The sequence below is a fragment of the Arvicola amphibius genome, chromosome 10 (genome assembly GCF_903992535.2).
Source record: "Arvicola amphibius chromosome 10, mArvAmp1.2, whole genome shotgun sequence".
Taxonomy (NCBI): domain Eukaryota; kingdom Metazoa; phylum Chordata; class Mammalia; order Rodentia; family Cricetidae; genus Arvicola; species Arvicola amphibius.
The window spans coordinates 88,599,294-88,616,805 of NC_052056.1; the positions used below are offsets into that span (position 1 = coordinate 88,599,294).

A 17,512-nucleotide genomic window follows, 5' to 3' on the forward strand; every position below is an offset into this window, starting at 1 on the left:
TCAGTAGATGCTGTCTCTTCATTATATTGATTTTTCTCTTTCCTTTCATTGCCAGTCTGGTAAAATATTTTTTTCTTTTATATTCCCTGTAAATTAACGTGTATTTTAGCCTCATTAGGCTTGAATGGGGCCTTCATTTGTGAGCCCGAGATTCTCAGCCCTCATTATCTGTCTGCTTGTTCGTAAAAATGTGCTTCACGGTATAAACATCTGCTGCATTGAAAACTTGGATTACAGAGCCCGTTTGTAGGAAGTCCTGAGTTTGCGCTCTCTGCGGGGCCCAGGAAGGGATGGTAATTACTGTTGTCCGGGGATGTTTTCAAAGCCACCTTCTGTTAGCACTAAAACTGCTCCCAGACCCAGCAAGTGGGTGAGTCTTTCCCTCACTGTCCACACAGGGTCAGGGTCAGGAGGTTCCAGTTACTCGTGCCTGCAGTGCTGTATCCATTGTTTTTCTTGTTGCTGCATCCAAATCCTCCATAAGAGCCCATTTACAGGAGGGCAGGGATTTTTTTGCGGTGGAGGGGGATGCTAATGGTGTGAGGGGAAGCCTATTTTCATCTGGTTGGATCAGTAAGCAGAAAGATGAGCTCTAGCATTCTGATGGTGTTCTCCTTTGTTCCTTTTTAATTTAATCACAGTTTAATCTTTATTCATTCATTTATTCATCCCTTTCTGGAGAAAGGGTCTTATGTGTAGCGCTGGCTGGCTTGGAATGCACTGTGTAGACAGGGCTAGTTCTACACTCACAGAGCCCGTCTCTGCCTTTGGAGTCTGAAATTAAAGGTGTGGGCTACCACTCTCAACCATTTTTTCTTAATTAAAAAGATTATGGTGTGTGTGTGTGTGTGTGTGTGTGTGTGTGTGCGAGAGAGAGAGGGGGGGGAGAGGTGGGGAAGAAGGGAGGGAGGGGAAGAAGGGAGGGAGGGGGAGAGAGAGAGAAAAAGAGAGAGACTCATTTGAAAGCCTGAGTGTTTAGGCAGTAGAACCTGGGAGAATAGAGCCAAACAGTGAGGCAGACTGAAGTCACGTGCAATAGCCAACTTTATTCAGAGCATCAGACAGTTTATGTATACTCTGAGGAGTAAGGAAAGTCACGTGAGTTCAAGCTGCATGTAATCACCAGGACAAGCTGTACATGACAAAACATGTTCTTCCGTAGAGGCATATAAACAGACAACCATGCCAGTTGTCCCGGGTGACCTGAAGTAAACTCACGCCTATCAGCTTCACCTGGGAGGGGCGCAAAAACCCATTCCAAGAACAGTTCTGAGTTTTTGAAGAAACTGAGGTCACAAGACAGGTGTCTTGTTTTCTTGGAGTTTTCTCACGAGCACTCAACTCCCCTCGCCTGACTCCATTCTTGGGCTGTGTTCTGACAGCAGAGACTGTTGGGGGAGTCAGCATGCTCCTGCCCTGTGTGACTTGGGGATCAGCTCCCGTCTTTGGACATGGTGACAGAGCACTTGTCCCTGAGCCATCTTGGCGGCCTTCGCTTTTCTTTTTCATTTAGTTTGGGTTCTCAGCTCACGGGAAGGTACCCTCTACATTGACACCCACGGGCACTCCCTCCCATTCAGTTAAACATTTTGGTAGCACCTTCACAGACACACCTCGGGGTCAGTCTTGGAGGTGGTTGTGAGTCCAGCCAAGTTGAGGTAAATGCTTAACTCCGGAGGGTTTACTTGCCAGTGGAGAGCTTGCCTAGCAGACACGAAGCCCTGTCCGTCCCCAGGACTGCCTGCGCCGGGATCAGTGGTGCTGCCTGTGAGCCAAGCCTGTGGGAGGGAGGAGTGGGGGTTTAGGGTCATCTTTGGCTACAGTGGAATGTAGGCCAGCCTGGGCTACACGAGACACAAGGTTTCAATGAGCAGCAGCATACAGTCCATCTTCACACTGAGTCCCCCAGCAGCTCGTGATTTGTTATTGCTGCATAATAAAATATTAAAATATCTTCCTCGATTATAGTTATGAATATAAGAGTGTGTCTGAGAGCTCTGTGCTTCGGGGAACTTTTAAATATTAACGAAAAGTTGCTTTGTGATGGCTTTTCCCCACAATCGCATACCTCGCCTCTCATAGGCAGTGCTGAATCTGATGACCTGCATGTGAGCCCTCTCACCGCCTTGTGTGCGTTCTGGTTAGTAGCACACTTTCCCAACTTGATTTTTCTAATGATGTCTTGAACTCTTACCACTGCTTTTGAAAATCACTGAAGCTCAGCCTAATGAGTTCTCTAAATCCCTGAGCAAACAAAGGCCATTTCCCCATTTAGTCTAAGGAAGCAGGGCTGTGTGTAGCTAACACTCAGTGGCGGGCATTTGGGTGCAGTGTCCGCAGTACCTGTGAACCGCCATCTGCAGCGAGGGTCTGCAGTGCTCCTCTGTCTCAGGCCAAGTCCCAGTTCTGCCATCTGTAGGGGTGGATTACCTAAGGCTCATCTGTAGGATCAGCTTTTCTTTATAATGTGTTGTAGTTGTGCCTCTCACACAGTATATGTGTGTGTGTGTGTGTACACAGTGTCTTACTATGCAATGTCTCTATATATCTGCGATGCCTGTGTATATGTGATGTGTGTCTCTATATTAGTGCATAGTTGTTTCTGTGTGCATGGTGTATGTGTGGCATATGTGTCTGTGTTTGAATCTGTGTGTGTGTGTGTGTGTGTAGGGACAGGGGCTTGTTTGTTTGTTTGTTTTGGTTTTTGTTTTTTGTTTTTTGTTTTTTTTTTTTTTAAGACAAGGTTTCTCTGTGTGTAACAGCCCTGACTGTCCTGGACCCCACTTTGTAGACCAGGCTGGCCTCTGCCTCCTGTGTGCTGGGATTAAAGTTTAAAGACTGGGCCTTCGCTGGCCTAAGGGGTAGGAGGGGGCGTCGGTAGTGCGCATGCCCTTCTGTGTCCGTTGCTGCTTGTGTCTAGACTATGGAAGCTAGCTCTTGAGAAAGTCCAGCTCTGAACTGGGCATGGTAGCCATGGCTGGAATCCCAGCACTCAGGAGCACAGGCTCCTCAGGCTGCAGAATTGAGGCTACACGAGCATCTCAAGAGCAAAACAGAGGTCTGATCTGGAGCTGTCTGAGGATAGACCTTCTTAGTAGAGACAGAATCATTTCCCACTCCGTAGTTTGCCAAGTAGGGAACTGAGGAGACTTGGAGGTTACATCTGGGTTCACAGGGAGGGGTCAAGAACCTTACTACAGTTGTATTTAATAGGAATTTCCATGTTGGTAAAATAAGTAAGGCTTGTGGTAAATCCACAAATGCTTCTTCTTTGGTGTGATTTTATTTTTAATTCTTTTATTTTTGAGGTTATAATATAACTACGTGATTCCCCCTTCCTTTTTTCCCCCATAAGCTCTCACATATACTTTCTTGCTCACTTTCAAATTCATGGCCTCTTTTTTCATTAATTGTTGTTATATGAATATAAAATATATAGATATAGATTTTATATCTTAAATATAACCTATATGTAGGTTATTATGTAAATATATATCATTATGTAGATATATAATACATGTTTTTTGTGTTATATTTTTGTTTTTTCTTTATAATGCATGCTATATGTAATTATATATAGGTTATTACTGTATAATATAATATAGGTAATTATTATATAGGTTATATAATATATAAACATTATATATATATATGTAGGTTTTATATATATTATTTAACCTATATATAACTTATACCTTATTTTTATAAATTCACACTCAGTGGGGCTGGAGAGGTGGCTCAGCAGTTAAGAGCTCTTGTTGCCCTTGCCAAGGACCTAAATTCAGTTCCCACTACTTATGTTGATGGTTCATGGCTGCCTGTAGCTCCAGCTCCAGGGAACCCAGCATCCTTTTCTGGACTCCACAAGCACCAGGCATGCATGTGGAGTACATAAATACATGCAGGCAAATACATGCATGAGATATAAATAAATCATTTTAAAAAATCATACTCAAAACAAAACACAAGTTTGGTATGGTGATACACACCTGTAATCCCAGTACCTTTTCAGAGGCAGGAGGATTACTATACAAATTCTAGGCCACCCTTGGCCACATAGGCAGACTGTCAGAAAAATTAGCTATCTCCTTAGAGAATTTCAGTGGGATCTGTATCAGTTACTTGTTTTATAGCTGTGGGAAATACCTTACAAAAGTCATTTAAGAAAGGAAAGATCACATCACGGTGTGGAAGTTATGATGGCAGCACTGTGAGACCACCGGTCACGTGGCGTCTGCAGGCAGGAAGCAGAGAGAGATGAATGCTGACCCCTTTTTATGGGGTCCAGGACCCCAGCCTAGGGAATGGTGCTGCCCACATTCAGTGTGAGTCCCACCTCAGTGACCTTTCCTGGAGACGTTCTCGTAGAGTATCCAGTGAGAATGAAATGTGACCACCTCAAGCCGCCACTGTGGAAAGGTTGGTAACTGCTGTCCTTCCGCAGGGTGTGACCTACTGTGGCGAGAGCGCAGCCAGCAGCCTCACCATGGCCAACGTGCCTTGGCATGAGGAAGTGGTCCGGTTTGTCCAGGAGCTGGTGGCTCTGCTTCCTGACTATGAAATTGCTTGTGAACATGAGCACTCCAATTGCCTCCTGATCGGACACAAAAAGGTAAGAGGATGCAAGCGTGTGTGTGTCTGCCCCCACTGCTCTTCCCCTTCCTTCTGTTCTCTTTCTGGCTCGCCCTCCCTTGATCACAGTGGATGTTCACTTGTCCGCTGTCTTTCCTAATGCACACATTAAGAATGCCCTGAACAAAACAGAGAGCACCATTCCATGGTGGGAGTCCCTAAGTTCTTGTTTTAAAGGTTTACTTTTATTTTTAATTATGTATGTGTATGTGTCTGATATGTACACATGAGTGTAGTGCTCTCGGAGGCCTGAGGAGGGCGTCATATCCAGTGGTTGTGAGTCTCTTGCCCTCATCATGGGTTCTGGGAACTAGATCCTTTCGTGAGCCGCCTAACTTGGCTTCCCTGTAGGAGCAGTACACGCTCTTAAATGCTGAACCACCTCTCCAGTCTCTGATGTCTTTTTAAATAAAAAATATAATCCTATCCAAATGGAAGATTCCATTTTGTGGTAGGTACACTTCTAACACTGGAAGAAAGTCTTCCTTAAACCCCCAGTGTAAGGAACTGTCATGACGACTATGTCTTTCCTGAAATATTTACAAAGAAATAATCTGGGATTCAACTCAGTGATGTGAAGTCCTGGGTGTGTGAGTGGGAGGATTGAGGTGAATCTGGAGGCCCATGGTGCCACCCTGCCGAAGGCATTGTTCAAATTCTTCATTAAAGAAAGCCTGTTTTGGACCTCAGAGATGGCTCAGGTGGTTAAGGCCTGAGGCCCTCTGTTTGATCCCAGCACCCAGTAAAAACAGCTTAGAGTGGTGGCACACACTTGTAATCCCGTTGCTGGGGAGGTGGAGCCAGCTGAATGGTGCTTGCTAGCCAGCGAGCTTGACTACTTAGTGAACTCAACAAGCAGGATGGATGGTGCCTGAACAAAACCATTTGAGATTGTCCTCTGGCTTATATGTGTACACACACACACACACACACACACACACACACACACACACACACACCTATATTCACTACCCAAAATATCCCCCCTTTAAAAAAAACGGGCTGGGTGGTGACAGTGCACACCTTTAATCCGAGCATTCGGGGAGACAGAGGCAGGTGGACCTTTTATGAGTTTGAGGCCAGCCTGGTCTACAGAGCAAGTTCTAGGACAGGTAGGGCTACATTAAAAAAAAAAAAAAAAAAAAACCTGAAAAACTAAACTTAAAAAAACAAATGGATGTAGAGCTGAGGGTGTAGCTCCATAGTAGAGCTTATTGGTTCTGGTGGTAGCTGAACCTTGAATGGGACCAAATCTAAGGGAACCACGCCAGACACGAGACCACTTGTAGCACAGTATGGTCCCTTTTACAGGAAATGCACAGAATAGGCAAAGCCCACAGAGATAGGAAATGGATAAATGGTTGCCAGAGGCTGAAGAAAGAATGGATTGGTCAGGTTTTGGGGCTTCTTTTGGGGTGATGCGAGCTTTCTGGAATTGTGTGGTCACTCAACTTTGTCACTGCATTAAAAACCACTGAATTCTATGATTAAATCATCATGTAATGTTGGGCGATGGTAGCACACGCTTTTAATCCCAGCACTCAAGAGGCAGAGGCAGGCGGATCTCTGTGAGTTTGAGACCAGCCTGGTCTACAAGAGCAGGTTCCAGGACAGCAAGAGCTACAGAGAAGCCCTGTCTTGAAAAACCAAAACCAAAACAAAATTATCATGTAATAAGAGCAGGCCTTTTACCAGAAAAGTGGTAACAACCAAGTGTAGAATACCTCTTTCCCATAGATTCTCTCAAGGTTTCTATTTATTTGTTTAGATTTTTTTTCATGTGTATGAGTGTTTGTGGCATGTCTGCCTGGTACCCTCGGAGGCCAGAAGAGGGAGCTGGGTTCCTGGAACTGGAGTTACAGATGGTTGTGAGCCACCACATGGATGCTGGGAACAGGACCCAGGCCTCCTGTGAGATCAGCTGTGTTCTTAACCTCTGAGTCATCTCTCTGGCTCCCTATGTATTGATTCCCTGCTCCCTGGCCTCAGTGGCTCTGAACAGCTGCTCAGCTTAATGACACAAACAAATGAAAATGAAATGAAATGTATGCCCTGGCAATGCTGAAGCTGTGTGGGCTGCCCGTGTATGGCGGTTCTGTTGAACTCGTCCATATTGGGTTTCATGGTCTAAGATGATGAGGACAACTGACCAGGTCTCTCAGAGGGCACCAGATCGCATTAAAGACAGTTGTGAGCCACCATGTGGTTGCAGGGAATTGAACTCGGGACCTTTGGAAGAGCAGGCAGTGCTCTTAACTGCCGAGCTATCTTTCCAGCCCTTAATGACACATAGAGCCCCCAGTAAAAATTTCACCCACTCCAGTCTCAATCCTGAGATTGACGGGCCCCTGTGTTTTGACTGCAGTTAGATTGTGAACCTGTGACCTTGGTCTGTCACAGACTTGGCCATTTAGAAAAGAATGTATCCTGGGAGAATAAAGGGTCAAAGATACAAAAAACAGTCTGCCCTTAGCTCCAAGGAATTGCCAAGGTCAGTCCTAAAGACTAAGAGGACAGAGCCTCAGGTGGCCTGTCCTGCCTTCCTGATTGTCAAGTGCTTTTGTGTGTGTGGGGGGGGGGGGGAACAGCTGTGTGACTAGGAAGGAGGGGATGGAGTGACTTGGTGGCCGAGAGCGCCGCTCTTTCAGAGCACCCCACGTCAATCCCTGCACATCACAGCTGCCTGTAGTTCCAGTCCAAGGGACCAGACCCCAGATTCTGTCCTGAGCGTACAGGCATTCGTGTGGGCATTTACAAACAACAAAATTAATATGGAGGGGGTGAAAGAGGGCCCCTGCCTTCAAGGTGCTTCAGCAGAAAAAGACAGCTATTTATTGCATTGCTTTTAAAAGGTGTGTGTGATAGAGAGAGACAAGGGGGAGGGGAGAGAGACTGAACATGTGCACACGCATGCACACATCACAGCGCTCAGAAGACAGCTTGGGGGATCCATTTCTTCCTTTCTGCCGTGTGTGTCAAGCCCCCAGTCCAAGGCAGATATTAAAGGGGGAAAATGTTAAAGATGTTAAAGGACCATGCTAACAGAATAGGACAGAGCACAGAGGGGCCGCTGCAGGGGAGTTGCTGTTCTAACTGGTCCTAAAATGGCCAAGGAAGGAAGAATTAGGCAGCAAACAGTCTGAGCAGAGGCCTGGGGAGACTTGTGAGACAGGATTTGGGGGGGAGGGGGCTGGAAGTCAGGAGGGCACTACGGGGGTGGGGTTGGGGGGGGAGCACTGAGATGGACCAGATGGAGACAGACTTGAATGCAGTCCTAGTATTCATCCTGCAGGGATGGGGAGGCTGAGGGGAAGCTTCAGTCATGAAGGTGCTTGCTGTGCAAAGATGAGGCCCCGAGTTCCATCCTCAGAGCCCGTGTGGAAACGCTGGGCATGGTGGGCATGTACGTGTAATCCCAGTGCTGGGGAGGCAGAGGCAGGTAGGTCCTAAAACCCCTTGGCCGACCAGCCTAGCCAGCTTGTGAGCTCCAGGTTCAGTACTTTCAGTACGAGACTGTCAGAGGATAAGGTGGAGCGCGGACACTCAACGTTGCTGTCTCCCTCCATACACACACACACACACACACCTGCACACATACCACCAAGTACATCCCGCGCAGAATAGACCTGTGCTCTAGAAGCACCATGGGAATGTCCTGAGTTGTGAGACAGTGCAGCGCTGGTAGAAGTTCAAGAGCCAGGCTGTGGGCAGCTGGCCTGGCACAGTAGCGAATGAGCTGTTTACGTGGGGTAGGTGGTTCAGCTCCCGGCGTGCATCATCTACCTGCTCTCCGGGCTTCTCAGTAGCTGATGGGATCCTTCACTGGGCTATTTTAGTGTTTGTTCTTTATTTATGTGCCGGAGGACCCATGGGAAAAGACCTGGTTGGACACCAGAAAGAAATTCCAGAAAGGCTTCAGGCAGCACATTCAGAGAGGCTGTACTTGAAGCTGACCATGGTGGTGCACTCTTGGGAGGCAGAGGCAGGAGGATCTCCATGAGTTTGAAGCCAGCCTCGTCTATATAGCAAGTTCCAGCCAGCCAGGGCTGTGTGGAGAGACCCCGGCTCAAAAACAGAGAGGGAGGACAGGGTAAGGGTAGAGAGATAGCGATTGACAGGTTGATTGTGTTTAGATGCACAGCAGAGGAAACCCCACCCACAGCTATTCCCATGCCCTGGGAGGAAGCCTCACAGCCCCATCTGTTATGATACAAGTAAAAGGACTGTGAGCTCTCAGTCCAGCGGACATCCAACACCAGGGCCTCCCTCCAAAACAGCTTACTGTGGTGTTCCACTGAGTTCTCTTCTGATACATGGTATCCATGCCTGTGAAGAAAAGTCTAGAAGCTCACACGGAGTGGGATTAAATCCCAGGCCATATTATTTCTGGCTCCGTATCTCCTGGTGTGTTTCCTACTCCAGGTTGGTGGGGCGGGTCTTATGCACTGGTCTCCTCTCTCCACAATGCACTCCAGTGTGTGGTGGAGGAGGTAGAAATGGGGGCCCGCTTTCTGTGAAGCAGTCTCTTTTGATACTTGTCTCCCTCTGGGCTCACAACTGGATACATCACCTTAAGCCAGCAAGGTCAGAGACATCAAACACAAATTAATCTGGGGCCGAGAAATGGCTCAGTGGGTAAAGGCACTTGTCACTGGGCTTGATGACCTGACTCTTGGGACCCGCGGGGTGGATGGAGAGAACCGCCTGCTTCAAGTTGTCCTCTGACCTCCACACACAAGCACCCCTTCTCCCCAATAAATAAATGTAGTAGATATTTTAAAATACTCTAACATTAATCAAAATAAGAGAAATATGCTCCCAGCCCAGGTGTTGGGATCCAGGCTTAGCCTATAGCTGATCGGCCATCTTATGTAGATGGCTGTGGAGTGTTTATAATAAGAAAGGGATCTCACGCTGTCGTGTCATTTAGGGGATTTTCCCTCTGTGGGGGTCAGGTAATAGCTAGATGAGGTTGTGCTCATGCCCGTGCGTCAGCCTCCCTGCTGGTCTCGTCTAAAGCGGCCTGACTGTTCAGTCCGGACCGTACTCCTCACACTGTCACGGGATCACCTGCATAGATTTACCTCTTCTCTTCAGTGTGGGGCTTGTGGGGTCCCTGAAGTTGGGTGACCCCATGTCTTAGGACACTTCCCCTCACATCCTAAGAGTTGGGGCTTTGTTCCCCTGTTGGCACAGCTGTCTTCCGGCAGTTTGTGTCAATCATGCTAAATGCTGCCTTTTTTGCATGAGACAGTTGAACTTCTGAGCTCCTTTTCCCTCAGCATGTCCTGAGGAGTGCGGAGATTCAGTTTGCTCCTTGAGGCCTGGTGGCTCAGCATTATTCTAGAGTCACCCATACTCTGGGTGGAATTTTATGTCTCCTACTCCCCAAATTCATTTGTGTTGAGCTTCTAAGCCCCCCGTGTGACTGGTAACCTGTAAATAGTCAAGTATTTCTGTCCCAGCTAGGAAGACTGAGGCAGGAAGAACAAGTGGGCAAGGGCACCAGGGCCACACAGTGAGAGTCTGTCTCAGAACAGGAGCAGCCTGGAGACGCGGCTCGGTGGTTAAGGGCATGCACTGCTCATGCAGAGGACAGACCCTGCTGCGGTCCCGGCACCCATGTTATTAAACATGGTATTAAAGATGGGGCTTCTAAGGGTTGGATGAAGTCGTAGAAGAGGGTACTGATCGGCCTGCACACAGGGAGAAAGCCTGTATCGATGCGGTGAGAAGGCATCGTTTGCCAGCCGGGAAGACAGCCCTCCCCAGAGACTGGACTCACGGGGACCTGACCATGGGCTTCCGCCTCCAAAACATTTCTGTCGCTGAGCTGCCCGGTCTGAGGTGCCTTGTCATGGTGATCCACACTGTGTCACATCAGCTTGGTCCTCCGGTTGTGTCCTTAGAGACTGGGAGTTGGAGTTGTCACCCGTCACTTTTAGCTTCTAATCACTCTTTCTGTGCAGGTGGTTTCTTCAGTCTGAACCAGAGCACAGTTCTAGAGGACGGTTAGCATGGCTTCCGGTGCCTGCGTTTGCAAACCGCCTCTGGGATTGCAGATGAGATGCATTGCAGATAGCTTCTTGTGTTTGGTGAGAAAGAAAGAGCAGAGACCCAACTCTAATATATATATTTAATGTCACCTGGCTAAAAGAATGGGGTTGTAGTTCTAATTCGGTTTTTCTCAACCTCCCTAATGCCGCGACCCTTTAATGCAGTTCCTCATGTTGTAGTGACCCCCTCCAGCCATAACATTATTTTCTTTGCTATGTCATAACTGTCATTTTGCAGTGTAAATATCTGATAGGCAGGATCTGATATCTGTGAAAAGTTCGCTCTACCGCCAAAGGGGTTGTGTTCCCATGGGCTGAGAATCGCTGCTCCAGTCTAAACAGATCTGTAGTCTCTCTGAGCCTATCCATGACAAGGAATCCCTTAGTTCTTATTTTTTTTTTGCTAATGATTTATTTTTAAATATATTTGTGGGGGTGTGGAGGGTATGTGTGTGTGCATGCAGGTGCCAGTGGAGACGAGGCATCAGGTCCCTCGGAGCTGGAGTTACAAGTGGCTATGAGCTGCCCAGTGTGGGTGCTGGCAACCAAACATGGGTCCTCTGCAAGAGAAGCAAGTGCTTTTAACTACTGCGCCATCTCCCCAGCCGCACCCCTCCTTCCTTTTTCTTTTTGGAGACTGCGCCGTGAGGATGACCTTGAACTCCTCTTCCTGCCCCTACCGCCTGAGTTGCAGGGTTATACACGTGCACCGTGCACCACGTGCCTGGCTGGAGAGCTCTGTTGCAGGACTGGAGAGCACTTGTGGCGAGTGTCTTGGGAGGGAAAGTGAAGATGGGAGTTCAGGCCTTGGGCTGTAGGATGTAGGAAGCCTTGGGGTGGCATTTCAAAGACTGGGCTCATAATTCGTCAACAGACTAATTAAGCTTTTACATACATTTGGCCCTGTCTACTAGAAAGCTCTTAACTGATATAAACCACAAACCATTTAAATTCAATAAGTATCCTAACTCCAAGAAGCTGTTTTTCATTTTCAATACTTTTTTCTCAGCTGTAACTGGAAACTGTTCCTTCAGTTGGTTCATAGAATTAATTAGGCTTTTATTGTCGTTTTTCCAAGATTTATTTGAAAGGGTTTTTGTGTGTGCGCACACGTACATACACACACACACACACACACGTGACCTCAGAGACCAGAAGAGGGTGTTGGGTGCCCGAGACCTGGAGTTACAGGTGGTTGTGAGCCACCCAACATGGGTGCCGGGACCGCAGCAGGGTCTGTCCTCTGCATGAGCAGTGCATGCCCTTAACCACCGAGCCGCGTCTCCAGGCTGCTCCTGTTCTGAGACAGACTCTCACTGTGTGGCCCTGGTGCCCTTGCCCACTTGTTCTTCCTGCCTCAGTCTTCCTAGCTGGGACAGAAATACTTGGCTATTTACAGGTTACCAGTCAGCAGTAACTCGACACGTGAATGCCAGGCAGAGGCTCTGGATGAAAAGGCTTCACCACAGAAGGAGTCTCCTTGGCCCCTCCTCTGTCGCCTCTCCGTTCTCTTCATTCACAGCCATTATGCCACAATGACTTTCGAGAAGCAATTTACTTAAGAGAGTACAAATTGGATTATTCCCCATTATTGAATTGAAATTCTTAACGAGGCTTTCTGCTAATGAGATATTGTATGCGTGTTAGGATGCAAAGGCTAGCTTGAGTCATTTAGCAGCTAGGAATTAGAAGCCATTGATTAAGGCTTTACTCAAGCAAAGTTTAGCAATAAGAAGCCCTCCACACATTCTGCTAACGGAAGGGTGAAAACATACCAGATAAAAGCAGCCACAGCAGGGAGAGTCAGAACCAGTGTGACACCAATGCTTAGCTCTCTGTGGTCTCTGCAGTCACCCTGCTCCAGGGAAACTCACTCTGTAGGCCTGGTTGGTCTCTGACCACCTCCCCCCGTTTATATAAGTTCTCTGTTTTTTAAGGCTTTGTGTTTTTTCTTCTTTTATTTTTGAGATTATAGTACAGTTAGCATCCTACCCCTCCACTTTTCCTCTACCCCCCCCCCCCGTTGCCCTTCCTTACACTCTTTCAACTTCTGACCTCTTCACAAATTGTTGTTACATGGCTGTCTGTATATGATGTACATGTATGTGTATTTCTAAATACAACCTGCCCTGGCCTCTGTCTTGTGGTCCTTCTGCCTCAGTCTCCCAGGGTCTGGGCCACTGTACCCCCATTCAGGAAGTATTCCTTATCAACAGTCGGGCCGTCTGTGCCTCAGGCGGAGTGGGCTTCAGGGACACAAGCATCCCGAAAACATGTGAGACCGTGAGACCAGAGGAGAACCAGGCCGATTAGCAGTTTAAAACATTGTTTTGGGCAAGGGTCACATATAGCTCAGGCTAGCCTTGAACTTCTGATCATCCTCGTCCATCTCCTGAATGCTGGGGTTTCTGGCGTGTACCACCATGTCCAGCTTGTGCAGTGCTGGGGATGAAAGCCAAGGCTTCATACATGTTTGGAGAGCACTCTACCAACAGAGACACATTCTTGGCTCTCTTACTTGGAACTTTTTGACATTTCTTTGATCTTTTAAAAAAAAACATTTATTTTTATTTTTGTATGCTGGTGTGTATGGGGTGGGGGGAGGTTGCCATGGAGGTCAGAAGAGGGCATTGGATCTCCTGGATCTGGAGTTATTGGAAGATGTAAGCTGCCCATCATGGGTGCTGGCACAAACTCTAGTCTTCTGGGAGAACAATACTCTTGACCGCTGAGCCTGCGCCATCTTTCCAGTTTAAACTAACGCTGTTTGTCTCAGTTAGCGTTTCTATTGCTTAGATCAGCACCATGACCAAAAGCAACTTGGGGAGGAGAGGGTTTGTTTCAGTGTATTGCTTGTAGTCAGTAGGAAGTAAGGGCAGGAACCTGAAGGCAGGAGCTGATGCAGAGACAATGGAGGGGCGCTGCTTACTGGCTTGCTCCCCATGGCTTGCTCAGCCTGCTTTCTTACAGCACCCAGGACCAGCTGCCCAGGGATGCTACCACCCATGGTGAACTAGGACATCTACATCACTCATCGATTAAGAAAATGCACCGGAGGCCACTCTGATGGGTGCATTTTTCTCAGTTGAGGTTCTCTCTTCCAAAATGAAGAGTTTGTGAAAGTTTGTGTCAGACTGTCATAAGCGTAGGCAGCACAGCTACCCACTACAGTGATCCATGTGGGACTGGAACTCTTTTCCTTACAGCTTTGCTTCTGACAACTTTTCTTTGCAGTTTAAGGTCAGTGGGGAGTGGTGGACGTGGATCGACTACAGCCGCTTCCGAGAGCTCGTGCTGCAGTATGAGGAGAGCGGAGGCGCAAAGACATTCAGTGCGAGGGACTACATGGCCAGAACCCCACAGTGGGCACTGTTCGGGGCCAGGGAGAGAGGCTTTGATCCCAAGGACACGAGATACCAGAGGAAGAACAAAGCAAAGGACATTTCTGGATGCTGAGCTTATCTGAATTAAGGATCTCCAAAGACAAAGCCGCCCGGCTCCAGAAGATTCTCAGTCCTCGTCACCGTGTCAAGGGCAGAACTTGGCAGCTGTGTTCCAGAGTGACACCACCGGGCAGCTGGGCTACAGACGCAGCACCTGCACGTCAGGGTGGGACACTCGGCCCAGTGCTTCTCACCTTAGCGCAGGCCCTTCTCTCCTTCTCCGAGCTGATTTTTGAGACAGTGAAGGCGACAGTCACCTTTGGATTTTTAATAGTTTTGAATTTTATTTTAGTAATTTTCCTAAGTGCTATTCCTGGGTGTTACACAGGGAATAAATATTTCTGCCTTTTCCTTCCGAGCTATTGGCTTTTTCCCCCGACCTTCTTTCTTTTCTTTACATCAGTTCTGGTTAGGTAGCACAGGCTGGCATCCACTCACGGCAATGCTCCTGCCTCAGTCTGCTGAGAGCTGGGATTACTGGGTGGTGGCACCGGCTGCGCTCTCTTAGCTATTGGCTCTTTCCGGAATGAGCACCAATATATTTAGCTTATAGTGACTGAGCCAAATCTTTCTGCCCCTTTCAAGGTAAGGGCTCCATTTCTTTTCTCAGTCTTACAGAGTCACACCTCCTGAAAATGATTGTTCCCAATTCTCAAAGGTGTGTGTGTTCCCAGCATCCATGTTGGCCGGCTCACAGCCACCTGTAAGTCCAGCTCCAGGGATCTGACACCCTATCCTGGCCTCCACGAACACAGCACTCCTTTGCATGGCCAATGTGGATGCTGGGAACTAGACTCAGGTCCTCTGGAAGAGCAGCGGTGCTCTTAACACTAGACCGTCTCTCCAGTTCCAAATGTATTTATTCTTCCAAATATTTTAAGATATTAAATCAATCACTTTAAACTTTTACATGTTCACAGCTTTTGGGGGATGTTTTAAAACTTAGACCAGCCTGTGTTTCATTCTGTCCCAGCCAGGTTACCACGGCAGGTGACATGGGCCTAGATGGGAGTCCAAGTCCCTTCTGGAAGAAATGTTGCCTCTCAGTGTGTTGTCATCAGTGCAGCCGACGTGGGGGACAGGGTTTCTCCTTGTCTTTCTGTTCAAAGTCACTGTTGAGACTTCTTGTGTGCGCGCACGTTTCTGTCTCTTCTCCATGTTTCTCTGTTTCTACCTCTGCCCTCATTGCTATGCACAATCAATCTGTCCTTTAAGACCTAAGTTTTCTGTTCCTTTTTCCCCGAGATGTCTTGGGACAGGATCTCATATATCCCAGGCTGTCCCCAAATTCACATTGTAGCTGAGGATGGCCTTGAACTTCTGACTTTCCTGCCCCTGCCTCCTGAGTGCTGGCATTATAAGTGTGCATTGCTGTGCCCAGTTTCAAGTTTTTCTAGCCAGAAACATTTTGTTTTCTTAAGTAGTTGTAGTCAATTTTTTTCTTAAGTAATTGAAGTTACTTTAAAATTCTTTTATCTAAAATACAATAATCTTTCCTAAAGACCCAGGGCACAAGCATTCTTTTACGTCCGCAGATTAAAGCTCCTTTTGCTCTTTGAGTTTTAGTCCCGTGAGACCCCTTCCTCAGAAGCTCCAGGGCCAGCCAGCCTGGGTTTCCATATGACAGATGAGAAAGCCTGTCTCAAGATGGAAGAGGGGGACTAGAGCCAAGGTTTTCCTCCGACCTTCACACACTGTGTCACAGGTAACACACAGGAACTTCAGTCACACACATGAACATATGCACATGTACACCTGCTCACAAAAATTAAAAAGAAAAAAGGTAGGTGTATTGGAAAGATGGTTAAGTAGTTAAGAGTGTGTACTGCTCTTGCAGAAGACCTGGGCTTGGTGCCTAGAACCCATATCAAGTGACTCACAAACACTTGTCACTCCAGCTCTGGGGGGTCTGACCCCACCCTCTGGCCTCTGGAGGTCCTACATGCATGGAGTACGTATAAACTCATGCAGGCACACACACACACACACACACACACACACACAGACAAGTACACATAGATAAATCTTTAAAATATTAAGGACAGACAAAGATGGCTCTGCTGCTTCAAGTGCTTCAAGCTTGATGACCTGAGTTGGACCCTCTCCATGATGGAAGGAGAGGACTGGCTTTCTGTAAGCTGTCTTCCGACCTCGTTCTTCCAGTGCAGCACACACGCACACACACTCACACACATGCACAAACACACAAATAAACCACGAAATTTAAAAGCCTGAGTTACTAAATGAAGGAAGGAAGTAGATCGTGCATTCAGAGGCACGTATAATTGACTGCTGGGGCAGGAACAGGTTACATGTGTGCATTTTATAGCTGGAACAAAAGCAACGTACATCAGTGCATTCAACGGGAATTGCACCGGAGGGGACAGCAGGTTAGGCTGGTGACACCAGAGTGGGATGTCTTCTCCAGACTTCACACGTTAGGGTGGTAGGAGGCAGGCATGCCCTAACCTGGATACGTTCTGAGAAGGTTTTTCCCTCAGGAGAACATTAGATAAGAGACAAACGTTAAGGTCAGTCAATGGTTCTTCAGTGGCTGGGGAGAGCCCAGAGGATTTTCAGTGTGCAGCACATCCCGTCCAGACTTCCCTCATGCCTCCAGCTGGGGTCAAGCTGTCTGCAGCATCTCTGTCATCTGCATGCTAGCCTCAGGCAGCATCCGCTCACTAACGCATCCCATTTGGGGGTGTGTGAGTATGTGTAGTGTAGTGTATATGCACATGGGTATGCACTTGTGCTCACCTGCACACATGCGCAGAGCCCAGAGGAGGACAGGACCGCTTTGTCACTTTCAGGATCCCTGACTGTGCCTTGAGGTAGCCTGGTGTTCAGCAAGCATCGGGGATGCCCGCCTTCACCCTCATCCCCAGCATTGGGGTTACCGTCTACTCCCAGCTTACGTGGGTGCTGGGCGTTCAAGCTTATATCCACACGCCTCATAGCAAGTGCTCTCACCATCGAGCTACCTTCCCAACCCCTATCTTTGGTTGTTTCTCTGTTGATACAAGGGCTTACAAGCAGTTCAGGCTGTGCTGTATAGCCCAGGCTGGCCCTTAATCTACGGCAATCCTTCTGCCTCCGCCTCCTGAGGGCTGGGGATACTGGTATGAGCTACCACACTTTGCATTCAGTCAAGCTACTTTAAAAAATAAAAGCACAAGGTAGACTTAATAAGGAAACAGGAGAGACACGTCAGCAGCCAAGAGTGCTTGGTGCTCTTGGAGGGGACCAAGTTCAGTTCCCACCACCCACTCAAGTGGCTTACAGCAAAGCTGCAGTCTGTATAGAAAAGGCTTGGGGTGGAGGTGCCTGAGTATAGTACCAAGTAGGACCTGAGTATAATCCTCAGCTCCCTTGTCCTCC

The 17,512-nt window shown here is 47.8% G+C and overlaps 1 protein-coding gene across 1 annotated transcript in view; it reads left to right on the top strand.

The window, feature by feature from the left end:
• LOC119825386 (S-adenosyl-L-methionine-dependent tRNA 4-demethylwyosine synthase TYW1) overlaps nt 1-14,489 on the top strand; it is a 79,695-nt gene extending 65,206 nt beyond the window's left edge. The window contains exons 15-16 of the mRNA XM_038346232.2: nt 4,445-4,612; nt 13,923-14,489. Coding sequence (XP_038202160.1) covers nt 4,445-4,612; nt 13,923-14,144 — 390 coding nt within the window. The 3' untranslated portion in view covers nt 14,145-14,489. The remainder of the gene's footprint in view (nt 1-4,444; nt 4,613-13,922) is intronic.
• Nucleotides 14,490-17,512: the final 3,023 nt, after the last annotated feature.